Here is a 27,582-nt window from a genome sequence, read left to right on the forward strand (position 1 = left end):
TAGTGGCCTGACAGAGACGCCCACAAAGAGGGCCCCCACTGAGAATTCAATGCCCTCCTCGACTGCTCCCCAGCAGCTGATAATTGGAGGCATGCTAAACCTGGAGGCCACGTGCAGCTGTAGTGCCTCACAGCAACCGGACTTCTACGATTCCATGGTTCTGTGACTTTCCACCACAAACCCCCCTTTAAACCCAGTGGCCCCCAGCATATCTTCTAGCAATGAGTTCCACAGGTGACCACTGAGCATTTCCTTTGTTAAGCCAGTTTTAGAGGGTAAAGCTCTAGTTCTCCGAGGGAGAGAAGCTTCCCTCTGGCCAGTCTTTCTAAAGTACTTTGGGTAGTTTTGTGACTCTCTACCTATACCGCCTCTTAGTTTTTCTAAACTTTAATACAGCAAAAATGTCTTCCCTGGTAAACAAGAAAAGAAAGGACGCCAGATCAGGAATCTCCGTACAGCTTGAAAATGTGTCAAAGTGTGCCTGGCTGGTTTCAACTGTTCATGACTCTGACCCCCAAGGCTGTAGATGGGGCCAACAACATAACCTCAACCTGTGGTTTACTTTGTACGTGTGCTACTTGCAAACACACCCTTATAAATGCAGGTTATGCCTAGGCCAGAGTATGCTTTGGCTTTTAAAAAAATGCATGTGCTGATCAAGAGTCTGCACTCAGAAAAGCTAAACAACAGCATAGTAAACAATAAATTAAGCAATAACTTAGATTACTTCCTAGCATTTCCTCAAACAAACGCTGTTGTCAAATCTAAGGGACCTCCACATTCAGAGGCACTAGGCTTATGAAGCCCAGAGCCAGGAGCCTCAGCCTCCCTGCCCTGTTGTTGATCCAACAAGAGGAACAGGCTGGTTGCTGTGTGAGACAGGATGCTGGACCAGAGGGACTGCGGGTGGGTCTGACACAGCAGGGCTCTCCTCATGTTCTTAGGAGGACACTGTGGCTGGCCCTCCAGAGGAACTGGCTGACCCCTGTGTGAGGCAGGAGGCTGGACTAAATGGACCCTCTCCCTGGTCAGACCCAGCAGGGCTCTTCTTATATTCTTCAGGGGGAGGCCTCAGCCTGTCCTGTCGCTGGACTTCCAGCCAGTCACAAAATGGCTGCCACACAAGTGCTGTGGTGGCAATGCCTGCTAAAGCAATGTTTTTAAGAACTGAATCCCCAAAAGCCCATCTGCTGCACCTGGCCATGCCCACTTACTAAAAACACCGGGTGGCAGCCAGGAAAGCTGTCAGTGCCCACAGCACCACACTGGCGAACCCTGTAACCCTGTAGCATTCACTGGCAGGGGCTCCTGGGAATTGTAGTCCATGGACATCTGGAGGGCCACAGTTTGACTACCCCTGCTGTAACTAGTCAAACACTCCTATCCACCACACACTGGCAAAAATGTTTTCTTTTTTTAAGCATACACAGATATATACGAGTAAAAATATTTATGGTGCATAATTCTTGTAGAGCAGGGATGGCCAACCTGCGGTTCTCCAGATATCCAAGGACTACAATTACCATGAGCTCCTGCCAGTATGTATTTATAGCCCATGGAGCTACAGGTTGATCACTCTTGTAGAGCGTTTGCCCACATTCAAAGTCATTACCAATTTGAACCAAAACATTCATTTTTCATCATGGGCATAAGATCCTGCGAGTTATTCTCCATTCGGTCAAATGCAGGAAGCGGTTGGAAAAAATGCAGTCAAGTCCCCCAACAGCCACGATGGCTGCAATTTCTGCAAATACAGAAAGGTCCCAAGCCCTGTGCCCCACCCCCACCCCCAGCCCTAAAGAGCACTTTGCACTCCACCAGAAAGCACGGGCGAAAGAAAGACCCCATCCGAAGAGTAAGCCAATCCCCTCGGAGGGGGCGGGGGCCGCTCCCGTGGGCCGTGCATTAGCCAAGTCTGATGCAACTGAATAATGTATGCAAACCTGCTAAGAGGAAGAGAATCGCTTTTTGGAGCAAGCTGAACATCTCAGCTCCCTGCCGAGGCCGAGTCAGTGCAATTCCGACACCCATTTGATGCTAAACTAGCAACCTTTAAGTCTATGATGGTTTGCCCGGGGAACCAAGCCTTCCCACATCTAAATATCCAAAGTGGGCGCATTATTCTCTCCCACCGGTCCAACTAGAGTCTCTCTTTCCATCTTGCTCTGCATGCAGTTAGATGCCTGCCCGTTCAGAGATCAAAAACAACAGCAACGGCGGTGATAATTATATTTCCACGGTGTAAGCAGAAAGGAAGGAGCCCTCTTACAGGTGGCGGCTGAGTCGGGAGCTTCACTTAATTGAAACTGATACCATCAACATCCCCACCGGGAAGAACGCAAGTTTCTGAAAAGCTGTACTTTGTGGAGGACTTCTGGGCATTCAGGGAGGGCCTTTGCCTAACAAACTGCAGCAGCCTGGCTTCCATAATTTGGAATACAGGATGAGCCCTGCCGGATCAGACCAGTAGTCCCTCTAGTCCAGCATCCTGCTTCACACAGTGATCCCAACCACTTCCTCTGGAGGTCCAGCCACAGGGCAGAGAGGCCGAGGCCTTCCCTGATAAGAATATAAGAAGAGTCCTGCTGGGTCAGACCAGGGAGAGGGTCCATCTGGTCTAGCCTCCCGTCTCACACAGTGGACAACCAGTTCCCCTGGAGGGCCAACAGCAGGACAGAGAGGCTGAGGCCTTCATATGGACACCAGAAGAGCCCGTGTCGGTAAGACCAGTGAGGGTCCATCCAGTCCAGCCTCCCGTCTCACACAGGGGCCAGCCAGTTCCTTTGGAGGTCCAGCCACAGGGCCGAGAGGCCAAGGCTTTCATAAGAACATAAGCATGCCAATCTGGCACCCAATATAATCTCTACCTTCTACTGATACAATTGAATTCAGAGCCATTCATAGTGGTGTAGTGGTTAAAAGCGGCAGCCTCTAACTTGGAGAACAGGCACAAAGCAAGGGGAAGAACACCCTGTCCTAGTATTTCATCAATGCCGGCATCCACAACAACAGACCCACGCATGCCATCGCACATGAGAAATCTCCTTATCCGTGAAACAGATTATGGGCGTCGAGGGCATGATGCAGCCCGAGGTACGAGCCATTCAAAAAAGCCCCTCCCTAATTACAAAAATTTGGGCAACCCTAAAACTATACATAGTCTAAGGTAGTGGTCCCCAACCCGGGAAGCTTCTTACTGCGGAAGGGCGGGGAGAGGGAATCAGGGCCGCACCAGCGCATTGCGCATGTGCATGGCGCATTCACGCATGCACAATGTGCGGGCACGGCCCGATGCGTGGGCGTGGCCCGATGCGCAGCCGTGGCCCGCGGGCGTGGCCCGATGCCCTGCCGGTCCCCAGCCTCAGAAAGGTTGGGGACCACTGGTCTAAGGAAAAGGCAGCCAACAGCCCATGGCCTCACCCCTTCTGAGCCTGCACCCACTCACTCAGAAGGTCTGGGTGTACTTTGGGGCTCTTTCGAGATTCTCTGTTGATGCACTTCAGCCACACATTCCTGTGGGCTTTCACCTTGGACCTCATACAAGTGTAAATGGGATGCTGGCTGCCAAAGGGGAGCATCCCAATGACTCCTTTTCATGGGTACCCAGTGCCTCAGTTAAACCAGGCCCTCTGTTGTTCCACGGAGGAAGTTAGCAGGCCACTGTGGCCAATGCACAAAGACGGTGCGCAGAACTGGACAGTGGCTCAGTTTAAACAAGGTTGGTAGCTCTTCAGCCCTGGTTCAGATAAAAATAAAGAAAACCAGTCGCTGCTGGCCAGGGCCCAAACCTTTCACTACCTAAGGATGATCTGTACTTTGCAAGGCAAGGGACAAGAAAAACAGCTGGAATTTAGGGAGGGGAAGGGTTTCACCAGGGAATAAGGCAGGGGTGGCCAAAAGGGGTGGCTCTCCAGATAAGGGGTGACCACTTCGGGTGATCACAGAGGCGGACAAATCTTGCCAAAACACTCACCCCTACTCCAGATGTCTGTGGACTACAACTCCCATAAACCTCTGCCAGCTCATGGGATTTGTAGTCTATAGACATCTGGAGAGCCACAGATTGTCCACTCCTGGTATAAAGGCACAGAGTCCACCATTCCCCGCAGCCATTTCCCACCAATGTAATGGATCTCTGCCACCTAGAAAGCAATCAAAATACCAGGATATTGGAACATTAGGGTGATTTTCCGATGAAGAAAATGAAGATGAAGAAGAAAAAGATGAGCTGGTTCTCATATGCTGCTTTTCTCCACCCGAAGGAATCTCCAAGGGCTTCCATTCGCCTTCCCTTTCCTCTCCCCACAACAGACACCCGGTGAGGGAGGTGAGGCTGAGAAAGCCCTGATATTACTGAAGAAGAAGAGTTGGCTCTTATATGCCACTTTTCTCTACTCAAAGGAGTGTCCAAGTGGCTTCTGATCACCTTCCCTTTCCTCTCCCCACAACAGACACCCTGTGAGGGAGGTGAGGCTGAGAGAGCCCTGATATTACTGAAGAAGAGTTGGTTCTTATATGCTGCTTTTCTCTACCCGAAGGAGACCCCAAGCTGCTTACGTTCGCCTTCCCTTTCCTCTCCCCACAACAGACACCCTGTGAGGGAGGTGGGGCTAAGAGAGCCCTGATATTACTGAAGAAGAAGAAGAAGAGTTGGTTCTTATATGCTGCTTTTCTCTACCCGAAAGAGTCTCAAAGCAGCCTTCCCATTCCTCTCCTCACAACAGACACCCTGGGAGGTGGGGGTGAGTTAATCGTTTTCATTACACTGTATGCAATTTTACACTTGCACCTTGCCTTTAAGTACCGACTGATCATTTCCATTCCGTGACATTGTCTCTGAGGAAGTGCCTCTGAGGAGTTTGAATAAAATTTGGTTGTCTTTAAGGTAAGATGAGCCTCTTGTGGCGCAAAGTGGTAAGGCAGCAGACATGCTGCCTGAAGCTCTGCCCATGAGGCTGCGAGTTCAATCCCAGCAGCCGGCTCAAGGTTGACTCAGCCTTCCATCCTTCCGAGGTCGGTAAAATGAGTACCCAGCTTGCTGCTGGGGGGTAAACGGTAATGACTGGGGAAGGCACTGGCAAACCACCCGGTATTGAGTCTGCCATGAAAACACTGGAGGGCGTCACCCCACGGGTCAGACATGACCCAATGCTTGCACAGGGGATACCTTTACCTTTAAGGTGCCTCTGCTGGACCCTAGATTTGGTCCCTCCCCCCAGAGTCTGAGGCAAAGACACATCACAAAAAGCCCCACCTGTGTTAGAAGATGAGGGCTTTTTGTGATGTCTGAGTTAGGAGACTCACAAACCTGGAGGTTGGGAACCACAAGCCCCCACTCCAGATTACGGCCATGTCCCAAGGCAGACGCAGATTTAGCCACTTTCCCCAGGGTCCAAAGCTCCGGCTGATTTCAGACCTGCAGCCCGGCATTATAAAAACATGTGTTTCCCCAGGGACTTCTCTTTCCCACGATGTCTCATGCACGGGGAAGCAACGCAAACTTCAAGCCAGATGTGCAAAGCCACCCCCACCACCCCCACTTAACTCCAGCTTCTGTCTCTCTGGACCACAGCAAGCAAGCAAGCTCTGAATCCAGTTTTGCTGCCAACTATGATTCCTCGCACCCCTTCTTCCTGGGATTTGCAGATCCAGTCCCAAATTAGTATCTTGAGAGCTCATCTGTTTGAAGGAGAGCGGGGCAGGGAGGGAGGGGTGCACGGATGCAGAAATGGACTGAGGAATGTTATCTGCAGAAAAGACGAAGTCTGGTTAGAGCCTGGATTAAGCTCAGTTTATGGGAAAGCAAATCAGCCATGCCAAAAGGCCAGGACGGAGGGAAGGGGGATGGGGGGGGGGGCAGAGACCACTGAAGCGGTAATATCACATGTTTAATTAAAGCCTGTTTGAACAGAGTGTGCAGGAGGTGCCCAGGGGCATTTATGCAACTGGAGGAGAGCAAGGCCAGGGAGATCTGCACAAACCACGGAAACAGCCACGGTTTCCTGTGGAGATCTGCACCTGTGGAACGGAGGGTACTTGGGGAATCGTGCCGCTTGCCCCACACCCAGAGAAAACTGTGGAAGAAAGCACCCCACAGGTCTCGCGGCAGTGCTGGGTTCTTTCTCCTTAGCAGAAAAGTTAATGCCTCCTGTTAAAAGACAAGCTGCACTCCTCCAAACCCCTGTTTGTGATGTAGACACATGCTGATGGAAATGCGTCCGTTTATCCAGGTATTTGGGTCCCCAGTTATCGACCCTAAAGCAAAAGTGCGTGTCTTTCCCTTGCAGACAAAAGCACATAGGTAAGGTTGTGTGCTCTGGCACGTTTTGGCCAGTTCGGTGATCACTGAAGCCCGAAGCGGCCAGCGCCACAGTACGGAGGGGAGTACGCTGGCGCTGCCCCTCCCCTTCAAACTGCGGCGCTGGCCGCTTCAGGCTTCAGTGGTCACCGAACTGGCCAGAGCACACAACCTTACCCAGGACGAATCCACACTCATTGTAATGTCTGAACAACGTCATGGAGTGGGACAAAGAAACCGAAATCTTAGCTCACGCAACCAATGGAAGAATCACCTCTCGATTGTGCAACTTCAGATGGGAGGAGGCGGGGACGTCACACACTGGAACGCCGTCCCACATCTGTCAACACTGCAAAAGGAAGGTTCCCTGTGCATGCACTATTATTCTTATTTGTATTATATATATTATTGTACATATTGCCCGCCCTTTCTCTTTGGACTGGCTCGGCGGCGAGATCTTTGGCCTGGCATTCTCTCCCACATCTGAGGGCCGTGAATCTCTCTGGCTCTCTCATTCTAACACCAGACCCCCTCCCCGCTGCACTTCCCCCTCGGTCTGAAGTCCAGCAGTGGTTTCACAGCCAGATTGACAAACAAGGCAAAGATTTCAGTTGTGAAGCTAAAGTCCGGGTCCCTTGCAATCCGGTTAAACTTTGCACATGGAGGGGATCTCCTGAACGTTAGGTGGGTTTTCAGAGCATGTGGCTAAATACAGAATAAACCAGGGGGAGGGGCGGAAGATGCAGTTCAATAAATCTTGCAGTGTTTCAATCAGAGGTCATCATTAAACATAAGTTCTTATCTTCAGAATCTTTAATAATCATCATCAAAACAACCAAAGACTAGAATCCGAGATCTACATTTTCATTACTTCGGCAAGCAGCTAATTTAACCAAGGTATACATTTCCTGTATTTTAGACACCCAGTCACAGATCTTTGGAGTGATATTTTCCTTCCACTGTCTAGTAGGGTCCATCGCTTTGGCTTGGTATGGCCGCCCTGGCAATCACTGAAGCCTGAGGCAGCGTGTAGGAGACCAGCACCGTGAAGAGGAGGAGCTGCGGCAGCACGCCAGCTGGCGGCACCCCTCCTCTCCACTGGACGCCTTGGACTTCAGTGATCGCTCAAGTGGCCAAACCGTACCAAAGCGCTCAACCTTGGCATACACTCACCTGGGATAGAATTAACTTCTAACCCTAATGTTTACCCCCCAATCACACCCATCCGCAAAACGTTACTTCTAGTCGATGCTAAGATTCTAGTTTGGGAAGGATTTGGGGTCATGGTACACCCAAGAAGCAAGGGACCCACACCCAGACCAGCGCAGCCTTTAGATCCCCCAGAATTACCGCTCATTTCCCAACTACAGAGATCAGTTCCCTGGAGAAAATGGATGCTTTGGAAGATGGATTCTGTGACTGAGGTCCCTTTCCCTTTCCTCCAACAGTTTCCTAACTTGGAGTTGCCGACACCTCCTCCTCCTTGGAGTTGCCGACACCCTTACTCCAAGAGTTTTGCAAAGTCTTCATTAATGGATTCCCTTCTACCTCTGGCTCATCCCTTCAACAAAGTCAACCCAGATGCAGATTTCAGGGATGGTCACCCACCCAATTGCATGGGCCTGACTTGTGAACTCCACCATGCCCAAATCTGGTTTCCCTCGGCCAGGCAAGGCCCAGACGTTGTCTGGAGTCCCCCAACTACCCACCAGCGTCTCCTGGCTTCATGACGGTGCTCAAATCCCTCCTACGATCGATGGCTTGAAAAAGAAGACTTGTCTACCTTGCAGAGAAGGGGGGGGGGGAGGAAAGGCTCTTGGTTGCCATAGCAGCAGGTCCAACTTCCCGGCAAAACAGACAACATGTAGAGTCTATGCTAACCTCAGGGGTGCCGAAAAGATGGAGTTGGGGGGAAGCAGAGGCTGGATTTGAGGCAGAGATCTGGTTCTGGAAGCTTCAGTTTTGCAGCTTTCCTGCTTCCACCCACGTGTTTGGTGGCTGTATGGGCTGGGCATCTCTTTTCAGAAGACACTCAACAGGGGAAGATATGATGCAACCATGTGCCCCCTTGAAATACAGAACTAGTAAGGTGAACGCCACACATGCAAGCGTGATCTGGTGCAAGGAACTGCCTCGATCAGGGTCCCCCATTTTCTGGGAGGCTGCCAAGTGCTTTTAGGAAGCAGGCAGCCAACTTCTGCTCAGCAAGGCTTCTGATTGGCAGCAGCTCCCTCCACAGTGCTAGGATCTTTACAGAGTAGATGAAGGTAAGAGGCATCAGCCATTTTGTAGTTGATGCCACCTTCTGCAGCAGCCAGTTTTTTGGGCAGCTGTTTTGTGGTTGTGCCCACAACCCTTTGTCTGAATCCCAAAAGTGCTGGTAGGACTGCAAAGGTTGGGAACCCGTGACAACACACCATGTCCAAGAAAGGCCTGGGCACTCCCTAAATCCCCAGGCTTATTCTGACGCTGCCGTTGGTACACGAGGGGATCCTTACAGCACATCCCCCAAGTCAATGCTCCTGCAAGGTCATGTAGGGATACCCATCTCCAGGTGGGACCCGGGAATCCCCCAGGATTACAGCTCCTCTCCAGACTAGAGATCAATGACCATTGGTTACTCATTGAGAAGGGTCCTTCTCCCGCAAGGTCAGGTAGGTGTTTCCCACCTCTCCCCGAGGGAGGCAGGTCTAAATAACGCACGTCCTGGTTTCCGTGGGAACCGCCCTTTATCAGTCTGGGTACTGCAAGAGACAATTATAGCCAAAATACAGCTACATATAGAATTATCAGACAACGTGAAGACACTGTGCAGGTATATGAAGTGCAACAGAATTTAAGAACTACCTATAAACATAACATAATATGCAATCTCTCTGAACAAGGAATCAAAAGTAATATATCATACACATTTGGGGAGGGGGGATTGCCATAATGGATGCATTCCGAAAGAGTAGGGACAGGATGTCCTCCTGACCTTGCAGGAGAAGGACCCTTCTCGGTGAGTAACCAATGGTTGTTCTCCCAGAGTTCAGGAGGACATCCTGGTGGGACTTCCAAAAGCAGTCCCTCATTAGGGTGGCATAACAGAATCAGAATGCATCACATATTGCAAAACTTTATGACCAAATGAGGCATCTTGTGCTGCTGAAAGGCCCAGCTTATAATGCCTAATAAAGGTCACTGGGAAAGCCCAGGTTGATGCCCGGCAGATCTCCTCTATGGAGGCGCGTTTAGCAAGAATTGGCTGCAGCAATCCTCAATGAGTGGGCTGTGATACCTTGAGGAATGGGTTTCCCAAGGTTATTACATGCCTTTACAATGCAAGCCCTAATCCCCCTGGATAAGGAGGCCTTTGACATAGGGCGTCCTATGTTAGGAGGCGAAAGGTAAATAAGCTGTTGGAATTCCTAATGTCCTTTGTCCTGTCCAGGTAGGTCTTTAGAGATCTATGAACGCCTAACTTATGCCAAAGTTTTTCTTCCAAAGATGAAGGATTTGGAAAAAAGGCTGGAAGGTTAACCTCTTGAGCAACATGAAAGCTGGACACCACCTTTGGTTTGAAGAAGGGGTTGGTCCTAAGAACTACCTTATCCCTATGAATTATACAGAGGTTCCTCATCTATGGACAGAGCTGCCAAATCAGATACCCTACAGGCATACATAATTGCTATCAAAAATAAAAACTTCATATTCAACATAGACAAGGGAATTGTCTTAATTGACTCAAAGAGTTGTCTAGTGAATGCAGTCAACACTCACTGCAGATTCCACGTAGGAAAGTGGTGTGTTCTTGGAGATTCAGATAAGAATCGAAGAATGACTGGATGTCTAACCAGAGAGATTTTATCCTTGACAGATAACACCGAGGCAAGTGCCATGATTTGCTGGATCTGAGGTTCTTTCGGACGCCGTCTTGAAGAAATTCCAAAATTGATCTTTGGAGCCAGGCAATCCACTTTCTTCCTCTTCTAATGCATGAGTTCTAAGAGTAGTTATAGATAGTGTTGGTAGACCCTTGATGAGAAGTTAGGATTGTGTCAGTAACCTCTCTGCTATATCCTTTCCTAATCAAAGCCAACCTCTCAGTCTCCAAGCAGTCAAGTTCCACCATTTGGGTTGGGTGCCACAGAGGATCCTGTTGCAACAGATCTGGAACCACTAGTAGGTTGAGAGACTCTATGCCTGTCATCTGAAGGATGGATTAAAATCCTGGGAATCTCAGCTACCATGGGGCCACTAGGATTACTTCTGCCTGTAAGAGCCTTATCTTTCTCAGCAGTCTTGGTAAGATCGGAAATGGAGGGAATGCATATAGTAAGCCGCGGGACCATGTAGATTCCAGGGCATCTATGAGAACAGCCTCTGGGTGATAAAACCAGGTCCCAAACCTCCACGTGAACCTTGATGGTTCAGGGGAAAGGGAAACTGGAATCCTGAATGGGCTTTTGAGTAACTGAAATGTCTGCAGAGAGAGTGGCCATTCCGCCTCTTGAATTGTCTGGTGACTGAGCCAATAGGCTCCTCTCTGCCCAGGAGGATCTTCAAGGCTTCCAAATAGAGATTTCTGGAGTGAGAGCCCCCTTGATGATTTGTGCAAGCCTTCACAGCAATATTGTCTGTCCTTGCAACTACATTTTTCCCCCCAGAGATCGTGTCTTTGAAGGCTTTCAGTGCCAATTGAGCCTGGCACTAGAAGGAGAGATTCCTTCCTTGATTGGAAGGTGAGAACTTGTGCATCTTCAGAAACATGAATGGTTTCAACCCATTCAGGTTGGCTTCCTTCATCCACCAATGAAGAACTTGTGCGCCTTCAGAATCATGAATGGTTTCACCCTGTTCAGGTTGGTTTCCTTCGGCCACCAGTGAAGACTGAGCTTGACATGGGGGGTACCGTCAAGGGCAACTCCACCTTCCTTGAGATTTTGTCCTGGAATGGTCGAAGGAATTGTTGCAATGAGCAGACATGGAGACATCCCCATTGAATCGCATCTGTATTTGATACCAACAGACCCAAAAGGCTCGCCAGTGGCGTCAAAAGAGATAATTTTGTTAATCTTCTGTGGGAGAAAGAACAACAGGTGCACTGTGTCGATAACCACCCCTAAGGGCTCTATTCTTTGAGAAGGTGTCAGGGAACTCTTTGTCCTGCTGATCAGGAAACCAAATACTCTAAAAGTTGGATGGCCCTCTGGGTTACTGGCACTGACTAGTGGTAGGACGGTGCCCGCAGTAACAGGTCGTCCAGGGATGGATGGATGTAAATCCCCTCTTTGTGGAATAGTACAATCACATTTACCACTACCTTTGAAAAAACCCTGGGGGCCGTGGATAATCCAAATGGGAGTGCCCGAAATTGGAAGTGTCCGCCTTGCACCACAAAGCAGAGGAAGCATCTGTGGGTGGGGTGAATCAATATGTGTAGATAGGCCTCCTGGAGGTCTAAGGAAGTTAAATATTCCCCTTGATGCCTCTGGCAGGAAAAACCACATTGTCCAGGGAGGCATCAGCAGTACAGGCTGAGGCCTTTAAGAGCCTGTTGGTACCCGGAACTATCCTAATCTCAGGTTCTGGAATGATGGTCAATAACTTTCTACACCAAGCTACTGCTGCTCTGGAAACTACAGCAGCTGTGTTGAAAGCTCTAATAACCATGGCTATGGCCTCATGTGCCACATGAGATGCGATTGAAAATATCTTTCAAATATCCCTCCCCATCTTCCAACACTAGGCCACAGGATTGCAGAGCAGTCACTGGCCCATCAATGGCTGGAACTTGAAGCACTGTTTCTGCACCATCTAGGAGGGAGTACATCATTTTATGGAAGATAGAAACTGTTTGGACATTAGGAGCTTTTCCCATTCGGCCCTGATCTTGCATTCAAAGAATTTAGACATGGGAAAATTAGTCTGGTTGCATTCAATCTTGGGGAATAGATCCCCACTGCCCTTAGGACCATAATATTTGTACGTGTCCTTTGGCATGGTTTCTTCAGATTGCTGCAGCTTTAAAACAGAAATAGATTTAGCCAGCAAAAATTGAAAATCATCACAACTGAATAAACATTCCGATTGTCTAGGAACCAGAATAAGTTCTACTATTTCCTCATTGGAAATAAATTCCCTTTCTTCCCTGTCCTTAGATCAAGAAACATCATCAGAGGAATCAGAATGGTGAGGTATGCAATGATTTCTTTTTTGTGCGGCTTTGGTTGGCCAACGGGGTCTATCTTCCCCATAACCACTAACCCTGCCCCCTGTGTTGGATCTAGCAGGTGATGGGGAACGGGAGCAACAAGACCTATGGGAAATAACGGCATGCGGGGGAATCAAATTAGCCATTTCTGCCTTCACTGATGATGACACCTCAGCTCTCACTGAACTTTGCAAGTATGTAGAAAAAATTGTCCTGGGGCAATTGTCCCCTGCTGAGGTTTGGGGCTCTTCAGGTCTAGAATTGTCTTTCAGGCAGCATTTGCCCACATTAGCACCAGAGGACTCTCCCTCTGCCCCTGATTTAAATGGCCTGGAGGAGTGGCTGACTTTTTTCTTCTTTTAGTTGGGGAAGCATCAGCCCTAGCTTCAGCCTGGTTGCCCTGGCTATTCTCAGGAACATACGCCGCTTGTGTCATACCAGTCTCCCTGGGTTCAGATGACCTTCCGGGGAGGACAGAGCTTTCAATCTCCTCTTTGGAGGAAAAGCCATCATCCTGCGCCTTGGATGCCATTGTGCTCCAGCCACGAAGTATCTTAAAATGGCTGCCACAATTGGGCACAAAAGGCGTGAAGACCTTTTGATCTTACCTTGTGAAGAGTTCTTCTCCTCTAGGGGGAATAAGAGGACATCCTCTGGAAATCACCCCAAGGATGTCCTTGTCCCCTAGAGGGAAAAAGGAGGGGGTGCTCCAAAACAATCACCAACTGGCAGAACACAAATCAGCCGTCTAGCCCTGTGCATCCTGATTGCTCGATGTCTTAACTATCAGTACCCTCCAACCACCAAAACAAAGTCAAGCAGCACCACCACATAACGATCCTTCCTCCTGTCAGAAAATGGCGGGCATGAGCCTCCTTGCCACAACTCGAGAACGGCGAGTCCACCTCCCCTTTTTTCCATTCCCTTTTTTTCTTTTTAAAGTTTAAAATGGTTCAAAGGGAACAAGGGGTGTGAGGGACGGGAAAAATGGAAAGATCGGGTAAGGAAAGATGAAACTGTCAACACTAGCCAGAGAGATGCCAAAACTCACTGCACTCCCTCTCAAGGTAGGAGAAAGACTGACCAAGGGTGGTTCCCACAGGAGACAGGAAGTGCGTAATTTAGACCTGCCACCCTCAAAAAGAGGTGGAAAACACCTACCAGGATGTCCTCCTGGCCTCTGGGAGAATGGTTGTTTGGGAAGGTGGACTCTGTGGTATTATACCCCACTAAAATTTGTTACCCTCAAGCTTCACCCCAGATAGCCAAGCATTTCCCAACCTGGATCTGGCAACCCTACCCCCTCAATCCCTGCTGGTGGCCAGTGGCAGAGGGGAGGGTGTCGGATCTGGTTACCCTAAATTGAATCCAGAGCCAGGATTCAAACCTCTCTATTCACTAGTCTTAACCCCCACCAGACTGGCTCTTGAAGGATGAGAAAACCCACTGAATGGGGTGGGTGGGGGACAAGAAGGCAAACTGCAGCCACGCTCGACATAGCAATGGAAATGTAGCAAAGATCCCCCCCACGCCCACACAAACTGGTCATCTCCTTGGAGTGCTCGACTCCATCCAAAAACCAAGTCATCCTGTCCAGGCATGAGTCTTGGAAGAAGCAGTGGTGGACATAAACGCAGCTCTCCACCACCCACAGAAGGGAGCAGAGAAACACAGAGGTGTGGGGCATATAGAAACTCAGCTGGGCGGGGGGGGGGGGGCGGAGAGAAGCTCTCTGGTGACTTCTAGGAACATGGCCAAGGAGGCATAGGCAGGACAGGGTTAACCCTGTGCTTGCTGCAGACGTCTCCCGGCAGGGTTTGGAGTCTGGTCTTTTCTCATGCTAATGACGGATTCTGTCTCTTGCACAAGCAGAGGTGGGGGATGGGAGGGGGAATTACATTCAGACAGATTTGGGGCGCGGGAAGCTTGGCAAATGAGATCATCCAGCGGCACTGTCTCAAAGAACAGTCTGTTTGGACACAATTTTAAATGAAATTTAAACAGGGGAGACACTGGCTGCGGTTTGGACCTTAAGAGGGCGAACATGTGTGTATTGTTATGTGTGTGTGTGCATGGGGGGGGGGGGGAGGACAGAGTTACAAAATAGGCTCTGCTTGTTTTTTTGGCTGCGATTCCGTTACTCAAAAGTTTCAGCTGGAATTGTTCAAATAATAATTAAAAATGAGTGACTCAATCTGGCCCGGAAGACAAGCAAGTGTAAATGAGGCATGCTGCATTCAAATCGGAGATATTCATGTCTCTTTCCAGTGCTGTCCGAAAGGGTCAGCGTGGGTCAGAATGAATCAGCCAACAGGACAGTGATCAATTAATTTATTAACATTTTTGCCTGGAGTCAATGGCTTCCCTTCCTCCAGTCTATCCTTACAATAACCCTGAAAGGTAGGAAATGAGGAAGAGACTGGCTCAAGTTGGGAATCTGAAACAGGCCTAAACCTAGCACTATAACCAGCTAGCTCTGGTTCACCTCACTGAAACCAAGCCTCCTCGGCTTATGTTACGAGAACAAAATTCAGGATACCATTCCAGGCGTTAAGTTTTCATAGTCGCTCACGGACAAGATGGCAGCACAATTTTCCGGCTGAATTACCACCTGCCAGCAAATAGGGTTGTGTACGGCGGTGTCCGAATTGGCCTGCGCCAGCCTGGAATGGCCGATTTGGACACTGCTGCATACAACCCTACCAGCAAGCCCATCCACCACAAGCACTGGTTTTATTTGGCATTAAATACCTCAGTCCTTCGATTCTAAGCTCCCTTTCATTTGCACACCCAGCCAATAAAACGACAGGGCCTACTCACAAGAATTTAGACATGAGCCTCCACTCCACACTCCACTCCAGATGTGGGCAAATCTGCCAGCCCAAGGGCCACATCTGGGTCTCTATGGGAACTTGTCTGCCCTCCACAGCAGATGGGTATAAAAGCCCTGTTAGATGCAGGCCTTTCTTGGGCCCATAGCGCTATCCCTACCGGTTTGCCATTCCTACTTCCAAATCTTGAGGTGCTATGCGAAAAATTAACACAACAGAACACAAAAATCGTATTTTATAATCAGGAGGAAACACCAGGGGTCCTCAACGCGGATCCTGCCAAGTGTTTTTGAAAGCAGGTAGACACAGCCAGGGCCTTGGCCCAGCACAGCTTTGACTAGCCATTTCTTTGGCTGCTGCCTCAGCATCTTTTACAAGATCTCCTGTTCAGCAGAAGTTCTGCCTGAATGCTGAAGAGTTACTATTAAAATTATTATTGGGGCTAGTTCTGCTTCTTGTCGTAGCCATTTTTTAGTCATGCCCACTATCCTGTGTCAGAATCCCAAATACACCTGCAGATTCAAAAAGGCCTTTAGTATATACCAGAGGTGGCCAAACTGTGGCTCTGCAGATGTCCTGCCAGCATTGGCAAGAGCTCATGGAAATTGTCGTCCATGGACATTTGGAGAGCCACAATTTGGCCACCCCTGCCTAAGTCCCCAAAAATGGTGCCCTCAAAGTGTTTATGGAAGGTAAGCTGTGGCAGCCATTTTGCGGCTGGCTCTGCCTCTGCAAGCAGCCATTTTGTGGCTGGGCCCAACTTGCCGGGTCAGAATTCTATAAGCACCCAAAGCTTCAAAAAGATTCTGATTGTTGTACTGCAGTTAACAGGTCTGTTCTTTGCTGCATTTTTGGTATGTTTTTGTTGCTACTGTTGTAGCCCTTCCACCTTAAAAAAAATCTGAATAAAAATTAGTAGTACAATTTTTTTATCCAGTTGGGTACACCCTGCCTTAGAGCATGCACAGAGTGCTCCTCTGAAGTGCCATCTCTCTCTCTCTTCTCCCTTTGCATCAGAAATCTCCACCTCCAAAAAACAAGTAGGGGGAAAGCATTGTGAATAATATAATTCTACCCCACACGCACTAACAGATTGACACCTGGCTTTTCCAGAAACCATCCAGAAAGATAAAATTCCGGCCGAGCAGGTCATGTTCTGCCTGGCAACCTCCTGAAATGGGGTATCATATCATGTCGCCAACGTCTAGGAGCCCCAGGGACAAGGCTGGCACAGCAATAATTAGCACCACCTCCCTCTTCCACCTTGAGAAATGCTTCCAAATTTCTGTTGCCAGCATCCGGGCCGGAGGTTAGGGCAGGCCCTCCACGGTCTCCCGGCCTACCAAAGTCACTTTGCCTCACTGCCACTCTGTGCAGCCAAGGAAGCCTCCGGGGCATCCGGGGCTCCGTTCAGGTTCTGCCAGGCCAAGCAACAGAGGTGCTGGGAACTAACGCCAGGCCCAACCCAAATTTCACGGCTGCTGCTGGCCGAGAAGCAGAGCTGCTTTCTCCTTGACAAACCGGACAGAGAAGAAACACCAGCCAATATGGCAGAAAACTCACCCTGTGGGAGAAAATGTAACCCGTCTTCAGGCCTTCTGCTCACACAAGCCACCCAATTGGTGTTCCACCTAGCTGCCCAAAGCCTCCCTGGCACTAAGCTTGCCAACTCTGGGCTGGAAAATCCTAGAGATTCGGAGATGGAGCAGTTTGACTACCCCTGCTCTGGGGGAAACGGACCTCTGTCCTCAGCAGTCCCCAACCCCCAGTCTGGGGACTGAGGACGGTCCGTAGATCAGTCGGTACCAGGCCACAACTCCTCTTCACCCTCCTCCCCAGCTGCTGCCTGGGGGGCCGCCCTGCCACTCTGCCGCCGGCTCACCTTTGCTGCTCTCCAGCGGCCGCCATGGCTGGGGCTCCCCCTTAGCAGGGCATTGTGCAGCTGCTGCTGGCAGCGGGAATTCAGGGGCGCTGGCGGGAAAGCAAGCAGAGCAGGGGCTCAGGGGGCGGTGGCATCCCTCGACAAAAGAGTACCCCCCCCCCAGGCCTCAGTAAAATTGTCAAGCCTTGACCGGTCACCGGTGATAAAAAGGTTGGGGACCACTGCTCTAGAGTTGTAAATTTGGAAAAATTCCAGGCCCCACCTGGAGGCTGGCAACCTTACTTTCTCCCTTCCTCTGGGCACAAAGCACCGGGAGAGAGGGGCAGGGAGCCGACTAGATTATGCTTGGGGTCCTGCCATTTTTTCCAAGTGCAGAAATCAAGCAAGGCAGCAAAATCCAGGAGATACCAAGTTGCAGGAAAAACAGAAATACATGGGGCAGGATTACTGGGTCAATGAACGGGGGGGGGGGGGGGCGGGAGGTCTGCGAGAAGAAAGGAGAACACAGAAAGGAGCTTGGCAGTTAAGAGTAACTGAAAGTTAGAGGCTGGATCATGTCCAAGAGGGAAAACGGACTAGAGAAACAATCTCCACCCCACCCCCAGACGGAACAGCTCTTTGCCTCACACTCTGAGATTACATTCCCCGCATAACTCTTGACAATGAAGCGCCGGGTGGTACCATAAATCTTGCAGGGATGCTCCTATTTGGAGGCAGATTTTCAAGATACACTCAAATCTACCTCCAGGAGGGGAGGGCAGAGCAGAGCCTGCTGGACTTCTGCGCTTGCCTGTTCTTCCTCCAAAACAGAAATTGCTCCCATTAGAAGAACATCAGCCCATGGCCCATCTAGTCCAGCCTCCCGCCTCACACAGGGGCCAGCCAGTTCCCCCGGAGGGCCAGCCACAGGGCAGAGAGGCCTCGGCCTCCTCCTGATAAGAATATAAGAAGAGCCCTGCTGGGTCAGACCAGGGAGAGGGTCCATCTAGTCCAGCCTCCCATCTCACACAGGAGCCAGCCAGTTCCTCTGGAGGTCCAGCCACAGGGCAGAGAGGCCGAGGCCTCCTCCTGATAAGAATATAAGAAGAGCCCTGCTGGGTCAGACCAGGGAGAGGGTCCATCTAGTCCAGCCTCCCATCTCACACAGGAGCCAGCCAGTTCCTCTGGAGGTCCAGCCACAGGGCAGAGAGGCCGAGGCCTCCTCCTGATAAGAATATAAGAAGAGCCCTGCTGGGACAGACCAGGGAGAGGGTCCATCCAGTCCAGCCTCCCGCCTCACCCAGGGGCCAGCCAGTTCCCCCGGAGGGCCAGCCACCAGCCGGAGAGGCCGAGGCCTTTCCTTGACATCGCTCCTCAAAGAACAGGCAAGGCGGAAACGTATTCCCCCTTCGTATTCAAGCCAGCCTCTGAGTGAACCCTTTCAAAGTAAGTCACAAGAAACCAGGTTGGGCAAGGCAAGAGAAAAAGATCATGTCACTGTGGATAATGTGGGCAAAAGAGAGAGAGAGAGAGAGAGAGCACATTGCATCCCCAGCTCAGAAGGGCACATCTGAGGGAAGGAAAGAGTGTCTCTAGAGCCAGCATCACTGGTGAGGAGCTACCTCATGTTATGACTTCAGCCTAGTTCCCTTCCCGCATGCAGGGCGTTTTGGCACAGGAGGGCGCGGCTCAAAGGTAATTGTTTTCTCCAGGGTCACGCCCGGGCCTGTCAATGAAGCGAAGGTCATCATTAATGGGTGGCTAAAGCAGGATTTCCAGCGCCATCGCTGCTGAGCTGGAAATGACTTCCCTCCGCACGCTCAGGGGAGCCCAACCTCCAGGCCACGCCAGAAGCTTTCCTGGGTGTTCACTGGGGCTTTGATGCGTCACAAGGGAACGTGGAGGAGACTCCTGCACCTTCGGCAGGGAGCAAATGGGAGCAACCCGGTTCCCTCACCCAGTCCAGAGGAAAAGGAAGGGACACGCCACGTCCACACTCGCAGCCCGGAAGTCCCACAAAACCCCAAAAATCTGTCTTAACTATTCATTCATTCGATTTATGTCCCACCACTCTCGGCTACCCGGCTCGTGGCGGGTTACATGATAAAATCCCCATGCAATAAAATTCCCATTAAAATCCCCAATAAAATGAACAAAAACAGTCAATAACAGCATGGCGGTAAAAATACCTCCCCCCCCCCCGTCCGTGCATGGGAGTACCAGTGGGAGAGAGCCGGTGGCGGCCAGAACCACACTCCCCAACTCAACATGGGAGCATGAAAGCCAATGTGCCCCTGGGCAGCTGAGCAGCAGCCTGCTCTCTGGCCCAGACCCTGTGCAGCTGCTAGCCACTTTGTTCATCCGCCTTCTTGAAAGAAGTTGTTTCCTTCCCCCGCTGACGGCTTCGATACCATCAACCACTGTGAGGACTCGAACTTAAAAAGTTGAGATGGGTTGAGGTGGAGACAATATTATCCCATCTGGAACCGAAAACATCCAAGCCTACACCCGACACAGTCAATTGCTGTTGCAACTCCAAAAGTTGCTTTTGTTGGGAGTCCACAGCTGATTTACAGTGGAAATTCAGGGAAATGCGTTTGGAGCATACAACAGCTCCCCACAACCCCTTCCCCTGACGGATCACCAAACAGTTCGTGAAAAGTCCCTGGATTTCTAAATCAAGGCCGTAAATAGTCATGTGACAATTGTAAGGCTACAAATAACAACAGCCCCACCAAGTCTGCGGCCAAGTCTATAACTGAAATCTATCGTTTTTCCTCTCTCCCAATGATTTCAGGGTGTTGCACTTTCCCACTCTGGCTTTTTATCCCCATAACAACCCTGCAAGGTAGGTTAGGCTGAAAGAGAGCAACTGCCCCAAGGGCACCCTGTGAGTTACTTGGCTCAGCAGAGATATGATCCTGGGTCTTCCAGGTTCTAGCAACATCTCCATTGCGACACCACAAATCTGAAGCGTTTCCATCATTAAGTCCATTTTTACACCATTTGAAACGACACACACCCTTCTGTTCAAGGGGGTGGGGGGGATGCTGCCAATTGTCTTTGGCCAGAGAAAGTTTTGCAGCACAATTCAACATTACATTGCAGACGGGCACCTGAGAGGCAGCTTGGCATAGTGGTTTAGAGCAGAGGCCTCTGATCTGAAGAACCAAGCTCGATTCTCCACTCTTCCTTCATATGCAACCGGCTTAGTGACCTTGGCCCAGCCTCAGTCCCACAGAGGAAGAGGAAGGAAGGACACTGCTCTGCGACTCCTTCAAGTGAGTAAAAGTGAGGTACAAAACCCCCAGCTCCTCTTCTTAAAAAGTCAATTCAGTCAAGTCTTCTTACTCAAGACTGGAAGTCCAAAAAATGTCCAGTGGGTCGCTGTGGGTGGCTGTGTCGGTCTGAAGCAGCAGGACAAAGTTTGAGCCCAATGGCACCTTTAGAACCAAGGTGCAAGTTCCTGCATGCACAGCACTGTGTGACAAAGTGTGCGCTGTGCCCATAAAAGCTCACACCTCAAATAAAACTTTGGCAGTCTTACTCAAACTTTGTTCAGGTACATGCAATGTCTTTCTGGTCGCACAAACCAGGGATTCCCAACCAGGTTTCCGGAAAACCACAAGGTGCTACAAGAGCTCCCCAGGGGTTATGCTTATAGGCTTGTGTGCTTCATGCCCGAAGCACACAAGCCTTGTTATGCAGCCTTTCCCAGAAGTCTGGAGGGCTGCTGGGATCACTAGAGCCCCCTTCCCTTGTTGCCTACAGGCCTGTCTCTTTCTCCACAATGGAAATGGTAAACGATCGATCAATCGATCTCACTGGCTCCCGCATCTTAGTTCTCTGAAGGGCCATGCCATCTCTTCCAGGGTTTCTCGACACCTGAAAAATAATCCAGGGGCTCCTCCCCAATCAGAAGGTTGAAAAAGGCTGGCAAAAACACCTGTGACCCAACTGATGGAGGGAACAAACAGCTTCCACCCGGATTTCAAGGAAGAAATGAGGCTCAGTGGCCTTAACACTGGAAAATCCACAATTTCTGTCCTAAAAAGATACACATTCTGCAGTGCAGACGGTTTTGGAGCTACCCGGCCAGATATTCTGGATCTTTCTCTAGCTAAACGATCTATTCAGCCGCTAATAGATATGTCGTTATAGCAACTGATAAATATGCAGGCTTGTTCAGACAATATGTGAACCAAATAAATTATTTTGAAACCATCTCCTTTCTCTGGGGCTTTATTATCATATTTATTCCCCAACTCTCTCCAAGAATCCAAATGGTTAAAGGTGGTGCCCAGTCCAGCACAGTCCATAGGCGAGACAAGTTCAAATCCTGACGCCGGCTGGATGACCTTTGCCCAAACAAGCGCACCCTAGCCTACCTCATAAGGTCGTTGTAAGGATGAAACGACAAATGATGCAAGCCACTTGGCTGGGGTGAGGGGAAGCAGGGTACAAATCAAGCAAATAAAAACAGCAGATAAATGCAAATCCAGGAAAAGGCACAGGATATGAACACACCAAACCACCAAAGAGAATACGGCGCACTTTCTTGGCCTCTGTGAAGTGTGTAGCAAATTTCACAGAAGGCCTTAACTAACGGCCTTCTTTGTGTTTTCCTTAAAAACAGGCAGCGACGGCATCATTTTGGCAAATGGACCCACAGGGCTGGTCCGACAAGAGGTGCATAGCTATAAGGGATAAATAGCACAACTTCCACAGAAAGGCATGGAGGGAGAACAGGTCCTTAAAACAGATCACCTGAACCTCTAAGCTTTGCTGGAACAACCCCCAAAGGTTTGCTGGGAAAAGATTCTTCGCTCAACGTGGAACCACGGGCAAGCTCCCACACTCAAGGGGGGGGGGGGGGAGAGAATGCCCTGCACAGACATGTCCACCGCCTGACAAACACAGATCCCCCAAATTGCCTGATATGTATGTCAAACAGAGCAATACCCAAAGCAGAGGAAAGTGCCAGGCCTCCCAACCCATCCAAAAGTCCACTTAGCCCTGAGCAAGTCAGCACCTGATGCCACCGCCTAATCTCAGGGGTTGCCAGAGGGCTTTGCCCACCCCCAGGGCTCCAAAACAGGTGGCTGCCCCCTCCCCGGAAGAAGCAGCTTCTCCTGGCCAAATCAAGGGATGCCCACCAGGGCCGTCCTTGGCACTTGAGGACTGACCTCTGAACAGCTGTTCCACAGATGCGCCAGGGGTCCCCCGCCAGACCGCCAAAGCAGGGAAGCCACCTGGTTTAATAGGCAGGCTGTGAGCTGCAGCGGCCAGCACAAGGGCTCCGTGTCCAGAAGGGGCAGGCTTCCAGAGACTGGGGGGGGGGTGACCCACAGGGGGGGGCTGCCATCTTTCCCTTCCTGGTGCCCGGTGGCCTGCCCACTGGCCATTCCACTGGGGCTGAAAAGAGGGATCAGCAGCATCTTTCAATCTCCCCCACCCCCTGTCAAAAATCCTTATGCTTTGGAGACGGGGACCTTCTCAGGCAGCTGCTCACACCCTCCTTGCGGAGAGCAGTGCCCAACCAAAGTGGTATGATGTAATGGTTAGTGTCTCCCTAAGGATGCCAACCTCCAGGTGCTGTCTGGAGCTCTCCTGAGATTACCACTGATCTCCAGGCGACAGAGATCTGTCCGCCTGGGAAACGGCTGCTTCGGAAGGGGCACACGGCTGTCCTTCCCTCCTCCCCAGGCTCTAACTCGCAAAGCAATCTCGACTAGGACCTACGTTCAAATCTCCACTCGCTGGTGGCGTCAGGCCTTTTCTCTGCAGCCCGGCCTACCTCACAAGGCCATCGTGAAGGGAAAACAAAAACCACGCACTGGGAGGGACAAAACCAGGGCAGAACCTTTGAGGCGCAGGAGCGCGAAGGGCAAAAACCCTTTCCTAAGAATCACGGCGACAGACACCGGGCAGAAACAAGGAAATGAAACAAGCCGCGCTCTCGGGCTCCGATTCCGGGGGAACCCCCCCCCCCGGCTGGCTCCCTTTGGGGGAACGGCCCCGATCCTGCCGGCCGCGCCTCGTCGGGAAGGCGGCCCAAGGGGGTCCTCGGCTTTGGGAAGGGAGCCGAGCCCGATCGGGGGGCATCCCCGGAAGGCAGCGCCTCCCCCCCCCCCCCGCGAAAAGGGCCCGAGGCGGAGGGCAGGGCGCGGCCGGCCAGGTGGCCCGCCACGCCCCGCCAGGTGAGCCGAAGCGCGAGGAGGAGGCGGCGGCTCCTTCTGCTCCCCCCCCCCCCGCCGCCTTCTCCCGTCCTCTCCGGGCAGGGCAGCAGGTTGCCGGGCTCGCCATCTTGGGCCAGCGGGGTGCGAGAAACTTTCCTCCTCCGTTCCGGCTGAGCGGAGCGGCTGGGCTTGTCTTACCGGCGAGCAGGCAGCAGAGCAGGCTGGTGCCCAAGGCGCACGGGCTCCGCGGCGCGCCCATGGGGCGGGGGACACTCCGGCGGGCGGGCGGGCAGGCGGCGGCGGGGCTCCGGTCCGGCTCCGGCGGCGCGGGCGAAGCAGCCAACGAGCGAGTGAGCGAGCAACTCCTCCGGCTGCGCGGCTGCGTCTCCCCCGCTCGCGCCCTGCTACAGCCGCCCGGTGCGCCCTTGGCGCCGCCCCTCGCCTGGAGGGGGCGGAGAGACGGGGCCACGCCCACTCTCTGACCCCCCCCCCCCTTCGAAAGACGAACGCCGAAGGGGGGGGGACGCTGGGCCTGCCAGCCTCCCGGCGGTGGCTGGAGATCTCGCCTGGCGACAGAGATCAGCTCCCCCGGATCCGTCCTCCCGTGGTTGTTATTACGATTATCATCTGGCCCCACTCTCCCTCCCTCCAGCGCCGGGGAATGAAGGAAGGAAGGAAGGCCGACGCAACTTAGTTTGAGTCGAAATGCTGGATTTTAAAACCTTTAACAACTTAGATTTTTATTTACCATGCATCTCTGTTATATACTAATTATAATTATTATATTTTATTATTCTCTCAGCGGGTAACAACAGGCATGTACTTGCAAGAAAGTTACATTAATGACAGATGATAACAATTTTAACTTTACAAATTAAATTATATTAAATTATTGGCTTCTTAGAGCACCTCTATTAGGGTTCTAGGAAAGGGGGGAGATTCATTCCTGCTGGGCAGCGAGTTTGAGGAGGGAGGGCAGCTTTGCCTCCCAGTTAATTTCCTGGCTTCAACCGTCAGCCTGGACAGACAGCTCTGTCATGCAGCCTCCCCCAGCGGTAAGTAAATGCAAATATAAGTGAATTAATTAAAAGGTCGCTTTGATTGGAGGTCTCTATGGCATTGAAAAGAACCTCTTGTGGCACAGAGTGGTAAGGCAGCAGACACGCAGTCTGAAAGCTCTGCCCATGAGGCTGGGAGTTCAATCCCAGCAGCCGGCTCAAGGTTGACTCAGCCTTCCATCCTTCCGAGGTCAGTAAAATGAGTACCCAGCTTGCTGGGGGGTAAACAGTAATGACTGGGGAAGGCACTGGCAAAACACCCCGTATTGAGTCTGCCATGAAAACGCTGGAGGGCATCACCCCAAGGGTCAGACATGACCCGGTGCTTGCACAGGGGATACCTTTACCATATGGCATTGAGATCCCCCCCAAACCTAGCCTCCTTGAACTTGTCTCCCCAAATCCCCAGGCACAGCCCTTCCCAAAGGTGCTTAACATGTATCCATGTGCAGGGCTACCAGCTCTGGGTTCGGAAGATGGGGGGCTGGAGCCTGAGAAGGGCAAGATTTAGGGGAAGGGAAGGCATAATGGCAGAGTCTCCAGTCCAAAGTGGCCATTTAATTAATTAATTAATTGTATTTATATACTGCCCTCCCCTGAGGCTCAGGGCGGTTCACATGTAACATAGAACGGTAGTCCCCAACCACCGGGCCACAGCTCCCTGCCTCCGCAGGGCCACGCATGCACTTTTGTGCCATGTGCGGCCGCAAACGCACATGCATGGCACTTCCACGCATGTGTGCAAGTGCCGCACATGCACAGCATGCGCGGCCGGGCGATCGCCCTCCCTGCTGCCACTGGTCCGCAGCCTGAAGAAGGTTGCGGACCACTGACATAGAGGAACAAGATCAATACAGAGAAAGTCGGTAACCATAAATAACAATAAAAAAGGTAAAGGTATCCCCTGTGCAAGCACTGGGTCATGTCTGACCCTTGGGGTGACGCCCTCTAGCGTTTTCATGGCAGACTCAATACGGGGTGATTTGCCAGTGCCTTCCCCAGTCATTACCGTTTACCCCCCAGCAAGCTGGGTACTCATTTTACCGACCTTGGAAGGATGGAAGGCTGAGTCAACCTTGAGCCGGCTACTGAGATCGAACTCCCAATCTCATGGGCAAAGCTTTCAGTCTGCTGCCTTACCACTCTGCGCCACAAGAGGCTCTTATAAATAACAATAGAACAGTAATAAACAGTGAGAACAGTACATTCATAACTGCAGCACACTGACGGACCCATAACTGGTCACTTCAGGATGTTTGAAATTCATGGGAGGGAGGGTCAGGGGCCCTGGAAGAGAGAAACATAGTGCTTGATGATGTAACAAAGTTTGAGTCCCAGGGGCACCTTTAAGACCAGCAAAGATTTATTCAAGGAATGAGCTTTCGTGTGCAGGCACACTTCCTTAGACAATAAGAGTGCAGATACAAGGAGAAAGTAAATTAGTAGCAAATTAGTAAACAGCAGCCTATCCAAAATATGCAGTATGATAATACCTTGCTAGAAAAGCTAATCAGTCCTTTGGGTTCAGTCGTTGTTCACAAAAACATTGGAGCAATAGAAATGCAAAGTTAGTGATTAATGGCAGACTCTTTCCCAGTTGTGAAAAGAAGTAATTAAAAGAGACTTGTTGCTAGCCACATCCGTCTCCACCCAAGCATGGAAGCATCCCAACAAGTGACAAGCCATGCTGAGTTTGTTATCCTGTCCTGAGACCGGAGGGTAGATTCTAAATTACATTGCCTACTTACATCACATTACAGTGACATTGTCCCAGATAAAATAAAAAGAAGAGGGAATTGTATATAGGAATGTGGATATAGGAGGTTAGCATACATAGTGATATAAGAAACCAATCTCCCTGTTGAGTCCTTGGGTTTCCAATGTTTTGAGTGTTGTAATAACTTGCATTTCTGCAGTCTCCCTCTCTAGTACGTCCTTGAAGTTTCTTTGCAATAAAACAGCTACTTTGAGGTCCCTTATTGAATGTTCTGGAAGGTTGAAGTGTTTCCCTACAGGTTTTTCAATCCTGTGATTTTTTAATGTCAGACTCGTGTCCATTAGTTTTTTGGCAGAGGGTTTGACCTGCTTGCCCTATGTAGAAAACAGAGAGGCATTGTTGGCATTTAAAGGCATATACAGTGTTGGAAGATGAGCAAGTGAAGAAGCCTTTGATGGGTGTGGGTGATGTTGTTAGAAGAAGAGGAAGAGTTGGTTCTTATATGCCGCTTTTCCCTACCCGAAGAAGGCTCAAAGCGGCTTACAGTCGCCTTCCCATTCCTCTCCCCACAACAGACACCCTGTGGGGTGGGTGAGGCTGAGAGAGCGCTGATATCACTGCTCGGTCAGAACAGTGCCGTGGCAAGCCCAACGTCACCCAGCTGGCTGCATGTGGGGGAGCGCAGAATCGAACCCGGCATGCCAGATTAGAAGTCCGCACTCCTAACCACTACACCAAATTGGCTCTCCAGTGATTGTGGCATTGGAGTGTATGCGGCAGAAAGGTGGCATCTGGATTTGTGGCAAGCTCTAGTACCAGTGTCCATGTTCAAATTAGATGCTGCATAGTTGTGGGTGAGGAGCTGTTTGAGATTGGGGGGTTGTCTGTGCAGAAGAAAAGGTTTTTCCCCTTGTACTTGGGAAAGAGAATTGTCATTTCTCTGGGTATCCTTCTGGCTTTGTTAATCTGTTTCTTTACTTCTTTGGTGCTTGATATCCCTCCAAAGCTCCTCTACTCCAGCCCACTGCACAATGCGGGAAATTCACAAATCTCCCCCCCCCCCCGCATGCTCAGTGACCGCTGCTCAGTGCCCTCAAGAGAAATGCCCAAAAAACAAAACCCCTCCAGGATTTGTGGGCCAAATATGACATGGAGGACAATCCCTTCCTGATCCTAAAGTGGTCATCATCATTTTCCTGGGCATCTAAGATAGGGCCACGGGAGTCGAGCGCTGGCTCCTTCCTTTCCCCCCTCCCTCTCACCATAAGCATAGACTCCCAGTGAGTCATTCGACAAAGACCGCATCTCTCAAAGGCCGCATTGTGGATAGATCAAGAGCGGGGAGGGGTTTGGTCACAGCTGGGCAAACCTACTCCAACCCATTGCAGTGGCCGGCACAGTGTAGGGTTGTGTGCTGGGCAACAAGCCCCTTGAATTACCTG

At 50.9% G+C, this 27,582-nt stretch overlaps 1 protein-coding gene across 2 annotated transcripts in view; it reads right to left on the reverse strand.

Annotated features, from left to right (window-relative positions):
- NECTIN2 (nectin cell adhesion molecule 2) overlaps positions 1-23,985 on the reverse strand; it is a 90,650-nt gene extending 66,665 nt beyond the window's left edge. For both annotated transcript variants that reach the window (XM_077336650.1, XM_077336651.1), the window contains exon 1: positions 23,564-23,985. In XM_077336650.1, the coding sequence (XP_077192765.1) occupies positions 23,564-23,624 (61 nt within the window). In that variant the 5' untranslated portion in view covers positions 23,625-23,985. The remainder of the gene's footprint in view (positions 1-23,563) is intronic.
- Between the last annotated feature and the right edge of the window lie 3,597 nt (positions 23,986-27,582).

Source organism: Paroedura picta, chromosome 5 (genome assembly GCF_049243985.1).
Source record: "Paroedura picta isolate Pp20150507F chromosome 5, Ppicta_v3.0, whole genome shotgun sequence".
In the NCBI taxonomy this organism is placed as follows: Eukaryota; Metazoa; Chordata; class Lepidosauria; order Squamata; family Gekkonidae; genus Paroedura; species Paroedura picta.